The 19,955-nt window shown below is 40.5% G+C and overlaps 1 protein-coding gene across 1 annotated transcript in view; it reads right to left on the bottom strand.

Moving 5' to 3' along the window:
• FAM120A (family with sequence similarity 120A) overlaps positions 1-19,955 on the bottom strand; it is a 116,897-nt gene that overhangs the window by 82,191 nt on the left and 14,751 nt on the right. The window contains exons 2-3 of the mRNA XM_052644891.1: positions 10,758-11,004; positions 7,757-7,839 (exon numbers count right to left, since the gene is read on the bottom strand). Of these exons, the coding sequence (XP_052500851.1) occupies positions 7,757-7,839; positions 10,758-11,004 (330 nt within the window). The remainder of the gene's footprint in view (positions 1-7,756; positions 7,840-10,757; positions 11,005-19,955) is intronic.

The raw sequence follows: 19,955 nt of genomic DNA, 5'->3' as shown, positions 1-19,955 counted from the left end.
ATATTATTCCTAGAGACCAGCAATTTCAGTCCGAGGTATACACCCAAGAGAGATGAAAACATGTCTATACAAATACTTGTACCTAAATATTCACAGTAGCATTACAATAGCCAAAATGTGGCTAACAATCTGAATGTCCAGTGACTGATGAACAGATTGAATGTGGTAGGATTCACACAACAGATTATTATCTGGCCATTAAAAAAAATGAAGTACTGATACATGCGACAATGTGACTGAACCTTGGGGGGGAAAAAAATGCTCAATGAAAGAGGCCAGACACAAGAGGTCATCTAATTCCACTTATACGAAATGTCCAGAAGAGGCAAATCCATAGAGAAAAAAGTAGACTAGTGGTTATCAAGGGGTGGGAGAGGGAGAGAAGTAGGAAGTGACTGCTAGCAGGTGAGGTACTGGGTTTCTTTTTGGGGGAATGAAAGTATTTTAAAATTAGAAGTGATGATAGATGCATAAACTTTGTGAAAGCTAAAAACCGTTGGATTATACATTTTGCGTACAGGCACTCAGTCGTGCCCGACTTTTTGCAACCTCATGGACTGTGGCCCACTGCTGCTGCTAGGCTCCTCTACTGATGGAATTTTTCAGGCAAAAATACTGGAGTGGATTGCTATTTCCTTCTCCAGGGGATCTTCCCACCCCAGGGATTGAACCCACATCTCTTGCATCTCCTGCATTGGCAAGTGGACTCTTTACCACTGAGCCACCTCAGAAGCCCTGAATCGTATTTTAAAGGAGTATATTTTATGACATGTGATTGTATCCCAATAAAACTGTTATAAAAAGAAAATTTTAAAACCATTCTAATCGGGAATGGCAGTTTGGAAGTAAACTGCTAGCAAATCCCAGTTCTGTCACATCTTCCTGACCCCAGATTGGGCTAGCATCAAGAAAGGTGACCTCTCTGGCTGAGTTGCCTAGAAGTGCCCAGGGCAGAGACCACTGGCAAGGTGAGGGGTATAGGTGCACGCACCCAAGACACAGGGTCAGCAAGCTGCCAAGCGAGCCACATTTTCGGAAGATCTCTTCTGTTAGAGAGATGGAGACGGCCTATTCAGGAACAATGCTGAGGTTCTGGACCCAGAGGGGAGAAAATACACTTGAAAGTGTCTGCACACGTTTTAAAAAACTGAGGATATGTCACTTAATTAACATAACACTAGAAGATTCCAGGTCATGAGAAGAAACAGAGAAACCAAAAGTACTCCAGTAACCTTCCTTTTAACTTACCCCACCAATCACCACCGCAGGCATGAGAAGTCAGCCACTACAAACACTGTATCTTTCAGACGGCTTTTGGACCATGAATCTCTCTCTCCTCCTGACCAGGTTATGCATTTCGGCTCACTCAGGAAGAGTTCTGTAGGCACAGTCCCTATAGAAAGGAGCTAAGCTAAAAGTAACCCTGCAACAACTAGGAAACACAGACTCCTCCCATGACTCTGTCCCTCTTTCCCAGCAAAGTGACTGCTGTCCAAAGACAGAAAAGCTGTTGAGTCCCAGTGATCCCAGACGATTCCTCGGAACACCAAGTTTTCCATCTTTACTCTAAAAGCAACTGGGAACAGGGAAAGCAGCTCAGATAAGATACAAATAAGCAAGCATCTTTTGAGTTCAGTCTTGTATTTTCCATCTAAGGATTCCTTATATAAATTTTAAATGAGCAAAGAATAAAACTTCTTACCTAAGTTTCCACGACCTAAAAGCTTACATCCCAGCACCATGAACCTGTGTGCTGAAATTCCATAGACTGTTAATTATGTGCAGCTCACTGAACGCATGACATTGTAATAATAATATTAGTAGGGTGTACATTTTAAAACAACTTTGGAGTACGAATATCAATCTGTTAAAAGTGGTTCTCTTCCAAGAGTGAAATTATAAATAGCTCTTATTTCCACACTGCATAATGGTTGAGTTTTTCAACCATTTCTAGGCCCCTAACAATATTTTCTCTAGAGCCCCCAAAGTCCTTGGGTTTTAGGAAGTACTTTTTAGCTCTTATGATACAATGACTTTTTGAGGGGAAAAAGGTATGAGTTAACTTCAATTAACATTAATATACAAGCAGGAATTCCTTCTTTAGAATGTCCTACAGTGCCCACGCTGCCACCTCTTGCAATGCCTTAAAAGGTAGAACTCTTAAAATAAATGAAGCCCATCTTTCTATTGATGCACAATTTATATTCAACTTTCTTTCAAAAAAGATTCCAGGAAGTCTGATCACCAATCTCACTCTAGTGAAGTTGCACAGTATGTTAGATATACCATAAAACTTCAAAAGGCCTGAAATCAGGCTGCTCTTCTCTCTGGAAGCTGGCTCCATGGTGTGAAACCCAGAGAGGGACCATGCGGAGTGGAGATGAAAATCACTGGTGGGCTGGACACTGGTGAGCAGGTGCTACCCATGGAGCCCCTTCCGGGAAGCCAAGAGAGAGGAGATCCTTCAAGTCCTGGCTTCATTCTGAGGGCCCACTGCAAGCTGTGCCATTTGCCATGACTTTGAGAAGGCTGGGGTTGTGTGGCCTGCACGATGAGACACAGATGGCTCTTCTGTCCACCTCCACATTCCTGGGAACCCTGACATGCTACTCTCCCAGAATCAGACTCCCTCCTCCCCCAGGGTCAACCGCCACATCCTGTCCCTAAAGACGTTTGTAAAAAGGATGACTCAGTGACTTTTGGTGGCAGACAGTAAGATGTAAACATATAGAGATAACTTTTAGTAAAATTCTAGGTAAATTTAAAACAAAACGTTCCTGAGGTGACCTGCAAGAGTGTCCTGGTATACAGCTGCCTCAGGGAAAAGATATTGCTGGTAAAGGAAGGTGACTAAAAAGTTAATCCAAAGGTAGAGGTATAAACACTAAAGACGACTTAAATCAGAAAGAGACATGTACAAGAGCTAAGGACTTAGATTTTGAGAAGAGCCAGAAGCAAGCAAGGAAGTTTCCGAGGAGACATTTTAACTGGACACACACAGGGAGGAGTTCAAGAGAAACTAGCACCTGCCTGGCCTGTGGCTGATGGGCAGAGCTGGGCGGGGGCAGTGGGGTGGTGACGGTGGCGTGGGCAGTTGTGTCCAGGGGAAGGTCTCCTCTGCCCGCCTGCCACACTGGGGAAGTGGTATAGAGAGGCCAAAATAGAACCTGAAGAGCTATACAGGAGAACACCACTTGTAGGAGGTCTAAGGAGAGGAAAGGTGAGCATAAAACTTGCAAAGCGGAAATGACAAAGGGACTCTGGGGCAGGAAACACTTGGGAGTCATGAATGACTGACAGGGATAAAACTCAAAATATATGAAACTGAATATGAAGTTTGGGAATACAAAGACCTGCAACTTATGATTCAACTTAAGAAAACACTTTCCATTAAAAAATTCAATGCCAAACCCAAATAAAAAGTTCCATAACTTTCAAGGACTCAAAATCATAAAACCATTTTTAAAAATTCAAAAAGCACATATAAAAACAGCACTCATTTGGCACATGCTTATAGCCAGGAGGTGTTCCCAAGCAGAGCTGATCACCTAACATCCCAAAGGACTCCCACCTCTGCTTCTAGAATGTGATGTGACTTAAAATGGGCTCCTGCTGTCCTGAAAACAAACGAAATATTCTTTAATTCCAAAACTAAGAAACTTTACTTCCATAACTAAGAAACTAGAAGTTCTTAACATGTAAACAAGTATTGAAAAGCTTAAAAACTTGACTGGCTGCCTTAACTTCCTCTTTTCTACTGCCCTAACTTGATTTTTAGGTTTTTAAGTATGTTTAGCATTGCACACCTACTCTAATAAGCACTATCCCTGATTAATAAGGCAGCACAAAACAGAATTCTGCTCCCTTCCTAGCCTTCTCTGTGGGGATCGCCTCATGATCCAACTGCCTCAGCTGTTTATCACCAGCTACTCCAGGTTCTGCTTGTGCTTCTGAATCCAGAGCCCCGGCCACACTCTCCTATTGGCCCAACCAGCACTGTGGATGGTGATGTCGAAACGTCGACAGGGATAAGATTATGACATTACACGTTAAGGGGGGATTTGAATTTATTAGATAATAAGTTCATATAACACCAACCCTCTGTGAACAATAAACTAGTAGATATGAACTCAGTGAAATACTTTGGCAAAATAAAGTAGGAGAAAAGGAATGCTTGAAATCGGGGAAGCAAAATCAAGTATCCTTAAAAACTGTATACAACATACTCTGTTGAAAAGGAAAAAAATCATAAGAAAGTTTTATAATCAACAACTACAACTAACCAAATTTTCAAAAGATGTAGTTAGTTTTATAATTGGGAAAAAGCAATTAAAAAAGCAGATGGGTACAGACAATTCTAAACAGTAGTAACGTTCATGAGAAAAAAACCCATATTCAATATCCCACAGTCCAGTTACACAGAGTGAGGTCAGAAAGAGAAAAACAAATATCACATATTAACACATATATATGAAATCTAGAAAAATGGCACTGATGAACCTATTTGCAAGGCAAAAATAGAGACACAGACATAGAGAACCGGCATGTGGACACAGTGGGGGAAGGAGTGGGCAGGAGGGATTGAGAGAGTAGCACTGAAACATATAGGCTACCATGTGTGAAACAGACTGGGAAGTCACTGAGTTATACAGGGGGCCCGACATTGCGCTCTCTGACAACCCAGAGGGATGGGATGGGATGGGGTCGGGGGGTGGGTGGGAGATTTGAGAGGGAGAGGACATGTGTATGCTTATGGCTGATTCGTGTTTTTGTATGGCAGAAGCTGACACAACATTATAAAGCAATACTCCAATTAAAAAAAAAAGAAAATCCCAGTTTTTGTTAAGATGATACTACACACAGACGGAGAAGGCAGTGGCAACCCATTCCAGTGCTCTTGCCTGGAAAATCCCATGGACGGAGGAGCCTGGTGGGCTGCAGTCCATGGGGTCGCTAAGAGTCGGACACGACTGAGGGACTTCACTTTCACTTTTCACTGTCATACACTGGAGAAGGAAATGGCAACCCACTCCAGTGTTCTTGCCTGGAGAATCCCAGGGACGGGGGACCTGGTGGGCTGCCGTCTCTGGGGCTGCACAGAGTCGGACACGATTGAAGTGACTTAGCAGCAGCAGCACACACAGAAACTGTGTATAAAGGTCAAAACATAAAAGTTTTGCAATTTTTTAACTCAAAACCAGACGTTTTACTTTTCGTAATGTCATCAAATCATTGAAAAATTATGTTGGACTGCTTCACTATTAATGCCATAAAAATACCTAGCTAATATTTAAAATACACATGTTGATAATGCAAAAAATTTAGTTTTTTAAAAAACCCACAAGTGGATAGAAATCTGCTGCCAATGCAGAGGACATGGGTTTGATCCCTGGTCCGGGAAGATTTCACGTGCCCAAAGGCAACAAAGCCCATGTGCCACAACTACTGAGCCCACAAGCCTCAACTACTGAAGCCTACGTGCCTAGACCCTGTGCTCCACAGCAAGAGAAGCTACTGTGGTTAGAAGCCTGCGCACAGCAACAAAGAATAGCTTCCGCTCACCACAACTAGAGAAAGCCTGTGCACAGCAACGAAGACCCAACACAACCAAAAGTATATAAATAATTTTAAAATACATACATACACAAACAACCCTACAAACAACTTCCAGAGAAAACAGAAAAATGTCAACGTAGACTTATATTAAATGACATTAATTTAGTTGATGTGATGACAGTAATATAATGTAAGAGATTATCCTTATTTTTAGGTGGTGGTGTTGATATAAACCAAGAGATTCCCAGGTGGCTCAGTGCTTAAGAACCTGCCTGCCAATTCAGAAGACGCTAGTTCAGGCCTTGGGTCGGAAAAATCCCCTGGAGTAAGAAACAGCAACTCAATCCAGTATTCTTGTCTGGAAAATTTCATGGACAGAGGAGCCTGGCAGGCTACAGTCCACAGGGTCACAAATGGTTGGATACGATGGAGCAGCAGCAGATATAAACCAAAGTTTTCACAGATAAAGTGTTATGATCTCTGCAACTTACTTCCAGATAGTTGAGTTAAAAAACACACACACAGATACAAATAATCTTTACAGCAAACTGTTAACAACAGGTGAACCAAGGTGATGGATATGTGAATAGATATTTTCTATTTCAACTTTTTATATATTTTTATTTTTATTAACAAACTATTAGGAAAAGTACGTGATAATGATACTTGCGATCTACTAGTGGATTGAGCTGGTTTTCCAATAATTCTTCAAACAGTTCCTCACTTCTGACCTCTAACACACGAAATAAGGCGAGCTCAATTTAAACATATGTATACAGTCTGGGAATCCTGGGAGCCTCTCACTCACCCCTCCTACTCAAAACGATACAAACCTTGTAAAAAAACAAGCTTTCATAAAAGCATACCGTTTAATAAGCTAATGAGCCTAATACTTCTGAGTCTACCTGATTTCAGACTGTACTTTTCTGATTCTGCAAGTCATTAATGGTATCACCAGGAGCTTGGAATCAAGTTTACAAATTGTAGTACTTTGTAAATGAAAACACACTTGAAGAATATTCTGGCCAATAGCAAATAGAGAGCTGTTTTCCGTCAGGCAGGGGGCGGGGGGTGGGGGGGGGAAGGCAAAAGAAAACAAGTAACTCAAACAAAAGGAGAAAAACTGACCTTCCAACAGAAGCTGAAAAGCCTCATACCAAGAACTGTTAGGATAAAAAGGAAAATATCAGGGCCTATCAATAAGAAATGGAAAAAGAAAAAAAAAAAGGTTCTAGGCACCAAGGAACAAGATGAAAAAGGCAGGAAAGGAATGCCACCTGAACTTCCAAGTATCACAGTTTGCTGTAAGCTAAACACTGAAAATCCTATTTGGAGGACAATTGTGACAATAGGAAAACATGCATTCAGAAACCACTCCATGCAACCTCCCCATTACCACAAGGAACTAAGGCCCAGGCTGCCGGCCAGTCTAGGTTCAGAATTCCCAACTCCCTATCTAGGAAGTGGCAGCTATGACGACAACACTGACAGCAGAGAACACCACACCAATTTTCCCAGCAAAGGGAATTCAGAAAATCACAGGAAGCCACTCACTAATACAAGTTCCCTAGTGACTCATACCACTCCACTACTATGCTCACATCAAACTGTAAACCCTCCCACTTTAGAAAATCAAAGTTAAGGGCATCTTCCTGGATGTTCATTACTTTCACAAACAGGAAGGGGAGAAAAATAAGAAAATAAATATCAATGGAACAGTACAAATAGACCATTTTTCTAATGAACTTGGGTCTCCTCAATCACTCATAAAGCATTAAAACTATAGATTTTTACAATATTAGAAAATCAGTAAGAAAATTATGAAATTTATCAAACTCTGCTAAGATATTGATCCATAACAGCAGATGATATTATCTATTGAAAAAATAATATTTGCAAGAAAAGAAAATACGTACAAACTTTCGCTAAAAAATTTACACCTATCTAGGTACATGACATGAAGAATTCATCTGAGGAAATTTTTAAAAACATTTATATATATTTCCCTAAAATATAGGTGCGGGGAACAATATAAGGTAGGTTCTTCATTTTTTTTGAAGGCAGCACAGATTGTGAAGTTAGGCGGAAGCATGATATTGCTAATTTTGCAGTATATTTCCTTCTACAATAAAGAAACATTGCTTAGATTATGAAAGGAAAAGGAAAAGCAACAAATGTTGGAAATAAAATGAATTTTTACCTTAAGTGAAGCTAGTGGATGTTCTGGACCAAGTAAACTCCAATGAAAGGAAGCCAGATCTTCATCAGGTAGAATGTGATTTCCTGGAATACAAACAGGGATACCACAAAAGCCATTACTGACAAGGGGGAAACTTAATATCACTGCATGTTATAATCTGTAGATTATGTTTGTTAGTTTTATACTTTGCAATATGACTCCTTAGGACCACCTCATTTAATACACCGCATAAAACTTCCACACAGACATTGAGAGTATTTCTTCATCTGTTAACACAAAACATACAGCAGGCCAACTTCTTGCAGCTGCTTCAACTACATTTCCATTATAGGCTTAACAGCATTCAAACTGAATAAACTGCATAAAAACCTAAGTAACTCCCCAGCACAGTATTAAGGTCAGTCTGATAATGCCAGATGCCAGATACCAATCTGATACAAGTTTTCGTGTGTTTATGAGAGGCTATGGCTCAAACTGCATTCTGTGAAGTAGGTGCAGATGCAGAATCTACAGTTATAAAACCTAAGGTTAAGAGACAATGCTTGCAGTTTATGATACAGATCAACACCCTCCTCCTCCAATTTCTAGCACCACCCACAAAATAGATGTACAAAGCACAGACTACACTACCACCAAGAAGTGTCAGTCAGCTCTTTGCAATATCACCAGGCCTATGTCACAAGTAAGAACTGTATTCAGCTGAGAAACTACCTTTTTGGGATGAACACTTTCCCTTCAATATAATGCTTAGATGCCTGATATACTAACATATTTGTTAGCTGTTTTCATATAATTTAAAAGCAATAATTTCCTAAATAATTCTGTGATTTGTATATTATGATTTAGTCACCTCCACACTAAGCAGATACATTACTGAGCTGCTGACAGAAGGCAAGACAAGGTAAGCGCGTCTCAGCATTGCTACTCATAATACTCTAGACACAGACACGTGACACAGGCTTGCCGAACTGTCACGACACCCACGAGAGCAGAGCCAGGCCCAAACCGTCAATCACTGAGTTCTGCTCACAGACAGCGCAGAACTTTCCTGTGAAGTATAAAGCATCTGAGATTTGTTTTTGAAGCTACCTACTATCTGAAAAAATATTAAGCCAATTCCAACATCAAATATAGTCTGTTAAAACTTGGGCCACATTCTTAAATGAGTATTTCACTCAACTTTTCTAAAACAAAACATCTTATATTGCTATGCTTTCTATTACAAAAAGGAGAAATTATACTTTCTATTTTAAAAAAAGGAAAAATAATATTTCTATATGAGGACACTGAACTTATCACACAAAATCTAAACTAAAATGCTCTAAAAATGCTCACCCAATTAAGACTTTATAATTTGCCTAAATTTTTTGAAGACATTTCAAGCCTTAAATTAATTCATTACTAAATTATTCACAGTGTTATTATTTTTCACTTCTTTTAATATTTCATAAACTATTAGTTGGTATTATCTCCCAAGAATTTATTCAATGTTTCTTAAATAAGATAAACAAATACCCTTCCCAGGGTAGCTAAGGTATCCATATTCTAAAAGTATAAAATATTCCCATTCATTTAAAGTCAATTAACATGCCCAAGTCAATGGGTATAACATTTAAGTAAATATGAAACTTTTCATGTGTCCATCCACTTCATCACTTTTTAACATTTGAGGAAACATCCTTTTATATTTTAATATCTGAAAACATAAAAGTACTATATACATTTAGAAATTAGGTTTAATCCTCTGAATCCCAAGTCACAAGAGTTCACTAAGAAAATGGACAGAAAATAGCCAAGTACAAACGTAAAGACATGTATTTGAGATTGGATCCAAATAAAGACAACTTGTAAGATCAGAATTTTTTTTTATTAATTTGTAGTTACACAATCTGAAATTTTATCACCAAATAACATGAAAAATTATGGCTCCCTCACTATAATTTCTAGTTGTATAAAACTCTTTTGGAATGGTTATTGAAAAATCTGCTAATTAGAAATTTCTAAAAGAGCCCACAATATAGTCCCCCTTGTAAGCACAACCAGATCCTGTTGCTAAGCATTGCAGAATAAAAACAGAGAGTACAGTAAGATCTCACTTTTTCTTAAGACCACACATCTCTCAGAGAGGGCCTGAGTACCCCAAACAGCTCTCAATCTCATCACTGAAGTTCTTGGGTTTTACTCACAGAACGGTCTTGCTCAGAACACATTTACTTATACTGTGGACACAATTTTTACAAACTCTCAGCAAACTAGAGTCAGATTCTCAAGTAACTAAGAGATATGCACATTCCAAGCACAAGAAAGGGAAGTTGACGGAAAAGATAGAAATAACTATAAACTACAGACATAAAGTGATAAATAAATGGATTACCTATTACCAAGATGGACTTCCCTGGTGGCTTACCAAGTTACTTAAAAGAGAAAAATTTATATATAAAATCTTAGTTAAAACAAGATTTCAACCCTTCTAGATATTCAGCATAAAAAATTCCTCCAAGGGAGTTTTTAAAGATATTTATACATTTACTTAAGATGCAGCCTTTGGAAACAAAGGTAGGATAGTTTATTTCTGTTGTTTTCCTTTTAAACTAGTGAGAATCCTGAAAACAAGGGGAACACAGAACAGTGCTAACTTCACAGCAAATTCTCTTCTGTAATTTGTGTCAAAGGTTTAAATGTTTTTCACAGTGAGAACATATTAGCATTTGTGATTTTTAAATGTTATTTCCCCAAAACATTAAGAGCATTTTTTTCCCCAAAATTAGTTTATTGGCCTAGACGAAACAATACATAAACAAACACTTAGGAACAAAAGAAGCACATTATCAGCAAAAAATAATGAGTAAAGAATGTTACTGAAGAGGAGCCCATTCCCTGGTTTTTTAAAAATTTAAGACACAATCCAAAATATTCTAGCACTGAAATTTTTAATAAAATCAGTATGTTCCTAATACACATAACTTTTTCACAAAATGAGAGCTTTAACACTGCCACTTACCTAACAGAGCGGCAAAGATAGGGAAGCGGTTTGGGTTCAGGTCCAGCTGCTTGGCAACCTCATGCATCAGGTACTGGCTCGTGGTGAGACTCTTCCCATTCCGGCTCAGTTTCAGGGCGTGGGCACTGAAGTAGTAGGGGATGTTGCACAGTGCATAATCAGAGTCGTACGCAACCAAGCCGTGGAAGCCGTTTTCTCTGCAGAAACCGATCACTTCTTGATGATGGTCCTCAATGCTCTGTGCAACCTGTGCAAGTACGAAGAGCACCTCATCAGAGGCCAGTACCCCTGCAGCATGCGCTCAATATGCAGACATATTTGTACAGAATCTGCAACTGCCAGATACGGAAGATATGCGAGAGAGCCAAATAGTCAAAACTGCCATAATAAAGTATGAGGCACATTGCTCAAATAAGAATTTCAGTAAGAAATATCTCCGGTCAGTAACTTATGATCCCAACCATACCGCAGATTAATTTTCAATTCTTATCAAATTCGAAGATCACCCTATTTAAAAGTGTACAACACCAGGTGGCCCCTGTGACAGTATTTTGAAGGCCGGGGGTCGGGGAGAGAAGGGGAAGACAGGAGGAAAATGAAGTGAGAAGGAAGGAGACAAAGGGGGAAGTAAAACTAAAATAATTTCTTCAAAGAAGATCACAGCAAATAAGTGAAATAATCGGAAGGATTTTCTAAACAAAAATAAAAGCCAAGTATTATCCATCACCTATCTGTCTACTAGTTCATATAGATCCTGAAGCATTGAGCGTATGGGACAATAAGAATGAACATGTGTTCAGTTCAGTTCAGTCGTGTCTGACTCTTTGCGACCCCATTGACTGAAGCATGCCAGCCTTCCCTGTCCATCATCAACTCCTGGAGCTTGCTCAAACTCATGTCCATTGAGTCAGTGATGCCATCCAACCATCTCATCCTCTGTCGACCCCTTCTTCTCCTGCCTTCAATCTTTACCAGCATCAGGGTCTTTTCCAATAAGTCAGTTCTTCCCATCAGGTGGCCAAAGTACTAGAGCTTCAGCTTCAGCATCAGTCCTTCCATTGAATATTCAGGACTGATTTTCTTTAATCTTCAAGTCCATGCTCCTTACCTCAAATCACTTTATTATGTAGAATTTTATATTTACAGCAATGTCTTAAGGCATTTAAAAATCACCAGTGATTCCTGTTTTCCAGACAGGAAATGTTCTTTAACATTAAGTCTGCACAATCTCCTAAAAGGTTTTTGAAATGAAAAGAGACTGTAAGTACCATTCCCTTGCTCCACTCCCCTCACAGGAGATCTAGAAAAGGCAGCATGGCTGCTTGCTTCATAGAATCAGATATCCTGTAAAGGAGATTATTGTTACATAGTTGCTAAGTCATGTCCAGACTCTTTTTGACCCCATGGACTATAGCCTCTCAGGCTCCTCTGAAGGAGGGATTTCCCAGGCAAGAATACTGGGCTGGGTAGCCATTCCCTTCTCCAGGGAATCTTCCCGACCCAGGGATTGAACCTGTGTCTCCTCCTTTGGCAGGCAGATTCTTTACCACTGAGCCACCAGATGGGGCAGAATTAAAGGTATGAGTTGAGTCAGTGTATAATGTATGTTTTGCAAGAGAGTTTATTAACCTATTCTTCTGGGAAACTGAGGCTAAGAGCAGTTCAGAACCTAGCTCTGGCCAGCTCTAGGACGAGAGCAGTCCAGAGACATCCTCTCTGAGCACCCTTTGTCTACATGCCTCACAGCATATTACCTCATTACCCTCATAATAACCCAGCAAGGGGAAAGGAGCCAGCCCTGTGTGGTCACTAAGAAAGGTGTTCAACAAGCAGGGGAAGAGCAAGTGTACTGGCTCAGACGTGAGTGTGGTATCTGCAGCCCCATCCTAGTGACCCAAGGGTAAGCAGCAGGTGATGGAGTCACAGCAGGCGAGACAGGTCTATGGCAGGTTTTCAAGGAAGGCTACTGGCAATGCAAGACAACAGGCAATACATTTCCAGAGCTGCAAAGCACTCATACTCTTTGACCCTGAAGTAATCTTACTCCAGGAAATACAGCCTAAGAAACCAACCCATCAGATAAAAAAATGCTGGGAGCATAAAAAGGATGAAGGTAGCCTTCTATGGGAAAAATAATATTAAGGAGCTAGGCAAAGACAGAAACTACACAGTGTTGTGAAGAAACTTGAGAAAAGCTTGGAACAAAATATTAAACAAAACCATTTCAGAACACAATATTCAGTACATACAACCACAAAGGAATAAGCAAAAACTGACACAGTGGTTCAGGGTGATGCAATTATGCTTTTTTAAAGAAAAAAAATTTTTTCAAAGAAAAAGGTCACCTCTATACCACTGCCCTGGGGTCAAATATTCCTCCTTTCATATCCATCGCTCACCAGACAAGGCATACAACTTGCTCATCTGCGTATCAAGGGTCTAGGTTGGTACCTGGCATACAGTAAAAACTACTTAAGAAATGAAAAACTCTGGGGGTCCCAGTTCAGAGGCGGCCCCCCAGTCTTTAAATTATTTATAAAGGTTAATAGGATAAACTCTAATCAGTAGAAACCAACATCCATCAGAGCCTTATAGAGTGGTTTCATCGATCTGGAGAGAGTGGGATGTAGCGCTTTTCACAGTCATTTCCTTCCACAGACCCTTTCCCAAACACAATTCCCTATTCATTCAGAACACTTGATTTCAGACTGGCATTAAAAAGTCAGGTAAATGAACTATTAATAATTCACTACAAGACAATTTGCAAATGATTAACAATATCTTTTTTCTTTTTTACTTTTTATTTTGTATTGGTCTATAGCCAATTAATTGTGATAGTTTCAGGTGAACAGCTAAGGGACTCAGTCATACCTATACATATATTCATTCTCCCCCAAACTCCTCTCCCATCCAGGCTGCCAGATAAATCAATCAGAGTTCCATGTGCTATACAGTAGGACCTCATTGGTTATCCATTTTAAATACAGCAGTGTATACTGGTTCATCCCAAACTCCTTAAGTATCTTTTACCCCATCCTCCTCCTTTCCCCTGCAACCATAAATTTGTTCTCTAAGTCTGTGAATCTGTTTCTGTTTTATAAGTTCATTTGATTAAATATCTTAATCCTCTCCCAAAGCACATCTAACATGAAACAAATAGCTGTCTGCTAGAATTAATCTCCTAAAACAAAAGGTAAAGGAGCCTGCTCAGTCCGACTCTTTGCAACCCCATAGATGTAGCCCTCCAGGCTCCTCTATCCATAGAATTCTCTAGCCATTACTTTCTCAAGGGGATCTTTCCAAGTGAAAGTCGCTCAGTCGTGTCCGACTCTTTGCGACCCCATGGACCATACAGTCCATGGGATTCTCCAGGCCAGAATACTGGAGTGGGTATTCTGAGCCACCAGGGAAGGCCAATTAATCTCCTAAAACAAAAGATAAAGGAATCCCACCCTTAAGTAAACAAAGACTTCAAATCTAAAGCAAGGTATATAACTGAATCACTTTGCCGTACACCAGAAACTAACACAACATTGTAAAGCAAGTGAAAGTAGCTCAGTCTTGTCTGACTCTTTGCCACCCCATGGACCATACAGTCCATGGAATTCTCCAGGCCAGAATCCTGGAGTGGGTAGCCTATCCCTTCTCCAGCAGATTGTCCCAACCCATGAATCGAACCAGGATCTCCTGCATTGCAGGCGGATTCTTTACCAATTGAGCTATTAGGGAAGCCAATCAACTGTAATTCAATAAATAATAACAATAATAAAGCAAGGTCAAGCAATCTGTGCTCATCTTTCATCCTGTTCATCTTTCCTGTTTCAAGTACCGTGAGTGATGGGGAAGAAAACCAAAAAGTCCAAGTTCCAGCTCTGGCTTGATGCCCAACCTATCTGGTGAGGAAGGTACAATTCATGAATCTTCAAGGTTCTTTCACCTTCTAAAATTCTAGTATTCTTCCCTACTAGTTAACATCTATTATGCCTTTATCTGAGGAAAGGCTACATGGCCTTAAGAGCCACCGGGTAACAGAAATGCAAACTTCCCTAGTGGCTCAGTGGTAAAGAATCTACCTGCCAACGCAGAAGATGCAGGTTCGATCCCCAGGTCAGGAAGATTCCCCTGGAGTAGGAAATAGCAACCCACTCCAGTATTCTAGATGGGATAACCCCACGGACAGAGGAGCCTGGCCAGCTATAGCCCATGGGGTTGCAAAGGGTCGGACATGACTGAGTACAGAACATTAAACATTAAATCCTTTTCAGTAAAGGAACAATGGAAGTATGGCCTAACAGTTACTCAATTAGGGAAATAAAAACCTCACAGAACACCTAAATGAAAGAGTCTGGTTGATGAATACAACATGACTCTGCATTTGTACAAGCACACATCATTGTAAACCTCATACAGAGAATAAACTTTAATATGCACAACGTAAAAAAATTCGCCAGCAGTCAGGAATGCTAGGCCAGATGCAAACTGACAAATGTGCTGAACTGTACTATAAGCTGTCTGTCACAGGGGTGCTGGTGAACGCTGCAATCATTTTCACATGTGTAAGGTTGGGGTAAATGGGCAGGAGATGATCTGGGTGTCTCCCTGTCAGAGAATGGGCTTACAAATGCGCAAAGGGAGGAGGCTAGCATGCTCCTGTGATGGCTAGCATGCTCCTGTGGTGTTGGGCTAGCCATGGAGAGATCCACAGATGACAACACAGTCACAGAAATCATCAGAGGTAAGCATGTGCACGTGGGCTGGTCTATAAACACACACATACATCTCCTATCTGTCAGCAGAGAGCCAAGAAGCAGCAGCACTCCAGGAGAAAGAACATCTATACTCCAATCGGGTTTCTAAATACCATTCTCCACTAAAAGGGACCAGAGCCTTTGGGAAAAAAGTGGGTAACGCCAGGGCAGAGAAGTCCAAGATGAGCCTGGAACATCTACCTTGTGGAGCCTGGAACATCTACCTTGTGGTGCCAGGAAGGAAGGCAGTGTTCACAAAACAAAGGATAGGGTATGTCAGCGGCATACAAAAGCCCACCTGAAAGATGCCCAATGACCAAAGCTGAAACGATTTGTGCTACAAAATAAATATCGTAGTGCTGGGTATAACCAAAGTGCACAATGAACTCGAGTCGATACTGATAAGATACATACATAAAGGGGAAAAGAAGAGACAACTCTTCCCCCCAGAAGAATTCAAATAGTAATGTAAAACCCCTTCCCAACAGGTGCCGTTTAAGCCCCACCCCTCCCTTTGAATGCATGCTGCACTTTATGACAGCCTCCAAAGAACCAAACCAGCAAAGAGGACAACAGACATGACACTGAGCAGATGCCCCATGAACGCCACTGTACAGCAGGCGGGCACTGCACCCCTGGAGCATTCTCCCCAAATCGCTAGAAGACACCAGACAGCTCAAACTGCAGGCCAGCCTACGAAATGCCTGACCAATTCTCCAAAAGTGCTGAGGTCACACAGAGACTAGCAGAAGCCAGAGGTCACTAAGGGAGACAAGAAGCCTAAAGGCAACAGGGAATCCAAAACAGATACAGGTGGAAAATGGAAGATATCTGAATGAAATACACAATGCAGTTAGTTAATGGCACATTTGTTGTTTTTCAGTCACTAAGTCATGTCTGACTCTTTGTGACCTCATGAACTGTAGCATGCCAGGCTTCCCTGTCCTTTCACTATTTCACAGCGTTTGCTCAAACTCATGTCCATTGAGTTGATGATGCCATCTAACCATCTCCTCCTCTGTTGCCCTCTTCCTCTACTCTCAATCTTTCTCAGCACCAGGGTCTTTTCCAATAAGTTGGCTCTTCACGTCAGGTGGCAAAAGTATTAGAGCTTCTGCATCAGGCCTTCCAATGAATACTTAAGGTTGATTTCCTTTAAGATTGACTGGTTTGATCTCCTTGCAGTCCAAGGGGCTCTCAAGTTTCTTCTCCAGCACCACAATAAGAAAGCATCAATTCTTCAGTGCTCAGCCTTCTTCACGGTCCAACTCTCACATCCATACATGACTACTGGAAAAACCACAGCTTTGACTATACAGACCTTTGTTGGCAAAGTGATGTCTCTGATTTTTAATACACTGTCTAGGTCTGTCATAGCTTTTCTTCCAAGGAACAAGCATCTTTTAACTTCATGGCTGCAGTCACCATTCACAGTGATTTTTGAGCCCAGGAAAATAAAATCCACCACTGTTTCTACTTTTTCCCCATCTATTTGCCATGAAGGGATGGGACCGGATGCCATGATCTTGGTTTTTTGAATGCTGAGTTTCAAGCCAGCTTTCTCACTCTTTTCTTTCACCCTTATCAATAGGCTCTTTAGTTCCTTTTTGCTTTCTGCCATTAGCATGGTATCATCTGCATATCTGAGGTACTAATGCTAATTTTTTAGTTTTAATACTTTCAAACTATTAACTAGGATGTTAACATGTATGGAAGCATAGTGAAGGATATTTAGGAACTCTGTACGATTTTTGCAACACTTCTATCAACCAAAATTATTCCCAAGTTAAGTTTATTTTAAAAAGAAAAAAAAAAAGTCTGCCAGACACTGGGAGACTGTTTTAAACTATTTCATCAGGGGAACAAAGCACGGAAAGGCATGAAAGGCAAAGTCTCCAAGAGTCTATCATATGAAAACATAACTCTCCCCAGACAGTCCAACTGAGGGAAGCAGGAAAGCCCAACGCAGATGGCATAAACCTGTGAATGGATGGATAAAATCCAACAACCAAGAATACCTGTAAGAGGTCCAGTGAACAATTCAAGACCCACATCAAAGAGCCTGGTAAAGAATCTGGGGCAGAGAATTGGATGGGATGAAAAGAAGACTCAATGCAAGGTTTGGGTGAAGATAGGAAAATGCCTGGGTTGTATCAAAACAAAGCCTGACAGGCAGTTATTTAATTAAAAATAAAAATTAAATTCTAGAGATTAAGCTTCTTAGGATCAGGGTCTAACAGGTATCAGTTGTTCTTGCTCTGTGAGTGTGTCTTCTGGTCTGAACATCTCCCACTCCTGTTTCCCATCTTATCTACTCTATCTGTTTCCCTGTGTCTGTTTCTTCAATTCTCTAGCCTTCCAGCTCCTGGCTCAGACTGGGCACATGATGCTTAATGAACACGGTGTTTCTAGTTCTTAATTCTAATTTTAGAAATGAGTAAAAACTATCAAATGCAATGTTGGGAAAATTATTCCAATTTGAATTCCCAAAGAGTATAAAAGCAAGCTAAAAAATTAAGCCCTGAGACCTACCTACTTACAGGTGATAAAGAAGGGGTTAAGGCCTCCTGTGAGAGTGAATCAGACTTGGAATTATGCATACCTTCTTAAAGAAAACCCCAGGCGAGGAACCGAAGACCACCCACCACCTTAAAAGGCACCGGGCCTTGACTGATTTTTGCCATGGCTGCCACCACCACTGCATCAAAATGTGGCTCCAGATCAAGGGTGTGAAACCCTGGAGCTCCTGTGTACACAGCACAGAGCATTCAGTGTTGACTCTTGATACGTGTTCTGGTATCACAACCAAGCTAGAAACCACCAAACACCTCACCTCACCTCTCCACCCAGAAACATGGTGTCACCAAGAAACACAGGGTATACAAGATCTGCATGTTCAAGATCTTCAGTAGTTGGCAAAGCGCCCTATTTTTGGTCCCAATGAAGTACTTTATATTTAGCTAGGGGTAACTTTATGCTACTATATTTTTGCCACAGAATCTTAGGTAAATCTTTTTAATAGTTTTAATTTTCATTATTAAAAAGGCAGCTATATCAAAAATTCACTATTTTTTACAAAGAATAATGACTAAAGAATTCTCAAGCTACTTTGCAAGTGTATTTATTTGTTAATGCTGAAAGCAGCTATGGGGAAAGTCCAATAAGAATGAAAAAGTAACACTGTTACTTCCGCCTCATCTCCAGTGAAGAAGCACTTCTACAGTGAGGTTTTCTATCTCTGACACCAGGTAGGTGAACTCCACTACCTATTTTCTGTACTTCCATTTCTTCATCTATACTCCCCTACCTTAGAGGGTAGCCATGATGATTAAATGAGTCACTACATGTAAACAGCTCAGAATCATTCACAAAAAATAAGCACTCAACAAATGTCAGTACTGTTTACTTTTAGTAAGCTCTGTGAGAAAGGATCTGCTTGTTCATGGCTTTTCATGCAGGACCTAAGTTCTATGACACAAAGGAAAAAATACCCTATGTGGTTCTTCTTTAGAATAATTTTCAGAAGCTCAGGGAATAACATGACACATCCTCCAACCAACTGCCAGATTTAAAAGATGTAACTTAACCTGAACAGAAGAGGCTATAAGTTGAGCTAAACACTGAGGAAAAAAAAAAAAAAAAATCAGGCTCTGACCTTTATCCAAAGAATTCTAGACGCTAGGTTTTATTTAGATGGGTAAGACTTATTCAGGCTATTTACTACCTACTCAAGTAGGGCTGTTTCAAGCAGACCCCATTTCCCCCTCAGTCAGTCTCTCCCATCGGAAGTTTACATAAGCCTCTTATCCTTATCCAGAGGTCAGACAGAATGAAAACCACAATCACAGAAAACTAACCAAACTGCACATGGACCACAGCCTTGTCTAATTCAACGAAACTATGAGTCATGCCGTGTAGGGCCACCCAAGATGGATGGATCATAGTGGAGAGTTCTGACAAAACGTGGTCCACTGGAGAAGGGAGTGGAAAACCACTTCAGTATTCTTGCCTTGAGAACCCCATGAACAGCATGAAAAAGCAAAAAGATAAGACACTGAAAGATGAACTCCCCAGGTCAGTAGGTTCCCAATATGCACTGGAGAAGAGTGGAGAGATAACTCCAGAAAGAACGAAGCAATGGCGCCAAAGCAAAAACAACACCCAGTTGTAGATCTGACTTAGAAACCTGGAATGTTAGGTCCATGAATCAAGGTAAGTTAGAAGTGGTTAAGCAGGAGACGGCAAGAGTGAATATCGATATTTTAGGAATCAGTGAACTAAAGTGGATGGAAATGGGTGAATTTACTTCACATGACCATTATATCTACAGCTGTGGACAAGAATCCCTTAGAAGGAAAAGAGTAGCCCTCATAGTCAACAGAAGAATCCAAAATGCAGTACTCAAAATGGTTGCAATCTCAAAAATGACAGAATGATCTCTGTTCCTTTC

The sequence above is a fragment of the Budorcas taxicolor genome, chromosome 8, assembly GCF_023091745.1.
Source record: "Budorcas taxicolor isolate Tak-1 chromosome 8, Takin1.1, whole genome shotgun sequence".
NCBI classification, from domain to species: Eukaryota; Metazoa; Chordata; class Mammalia; order Artiodactyla; family Bovidae; genus Budorcas; species Budorcas taxicolor.
The sequence above is the reverse complement of the archived record's forward strand: the minus strand, read 5'-3'. Positions and strand labels throughout refer to the sequence as shown.